Genomic DNA, 449 nt, shown 5'->3' with positions numbered 1-449 from the left:
CGCCCCCGCGCTAACCCAGCCCCCCTGCGGCTGCCCTGCCACAAACTCCACCACCTGCCAGCGGAGAGTGGAGGAAGAGCAGTTAGGAGGGGAGACCTCCCAGGATGCTCCCGCGAGGCTGCCTCTGCCCTCCCAGAGCTGGGTACTCTTTAGCTCTCGCTGTCTCTGCATCTGAATTTTTCGAGCCCCAGCCTTTCTCTAGTGCAATTTTGTACAAACCCTTCCTGTTTGCCTGTTGTTGCCAACCACCTCGACCTTCCCTCGCAGACCCGTCCCAGTTGCCTTCCCAGATCCCTTGCCACCACCCTGCCTGGGTGAGCTGGATCAGTGGCACTGGGAGCTCCAGTAAGATGGGGAAGGGCTGGAGCACTGGTGAAGCCCAGATGGGGATGCACCGGGGATGCCGGAGGGAGCTGGAGCTCCTGAGGTGGCTGCAGAGGTGCCGGAGC

The 449-nt window shown here is 62.4% G+C and overlaps 1 protein-coding gene across 1 annotated transcript in view; it reads right to left on the bottom strand.

The window, feature by feature from the left end:
• Positions 1–449, bottom strand: part of LOC104291148 (transport and Golgi organization protein 6 homolog) — a 33,391-nt gene that overhangs the window by 10,099 nt on the left and 22,843 nt on the right. Inside the window, 1 exon segment of the mRNA XM_009890348.1 lies at positions 16–54. Coding sequence (XP_009888650.1) covers positions 16–54 — 39 coding nt within the window.

Source organism: Charadrius vociferus, unplaced genomic scaffold, assembly GCF_000708025.1.
Source record: "Charadrius vociferus isolate BGI_N301 unplaced genomic scaffold, ASM70802v2 scaffold358, whole genome shotgun sequence".
Classification (NCBI taxonomy): Eukaryota; Metazoa; Chordata; class Aves; order Charadriiformes; family Charadriidae; genus Charadrius; species Charadrius vociferus.
This window is presented reverse-complemented; position numbering and strand designations above follow the sequence as displayed.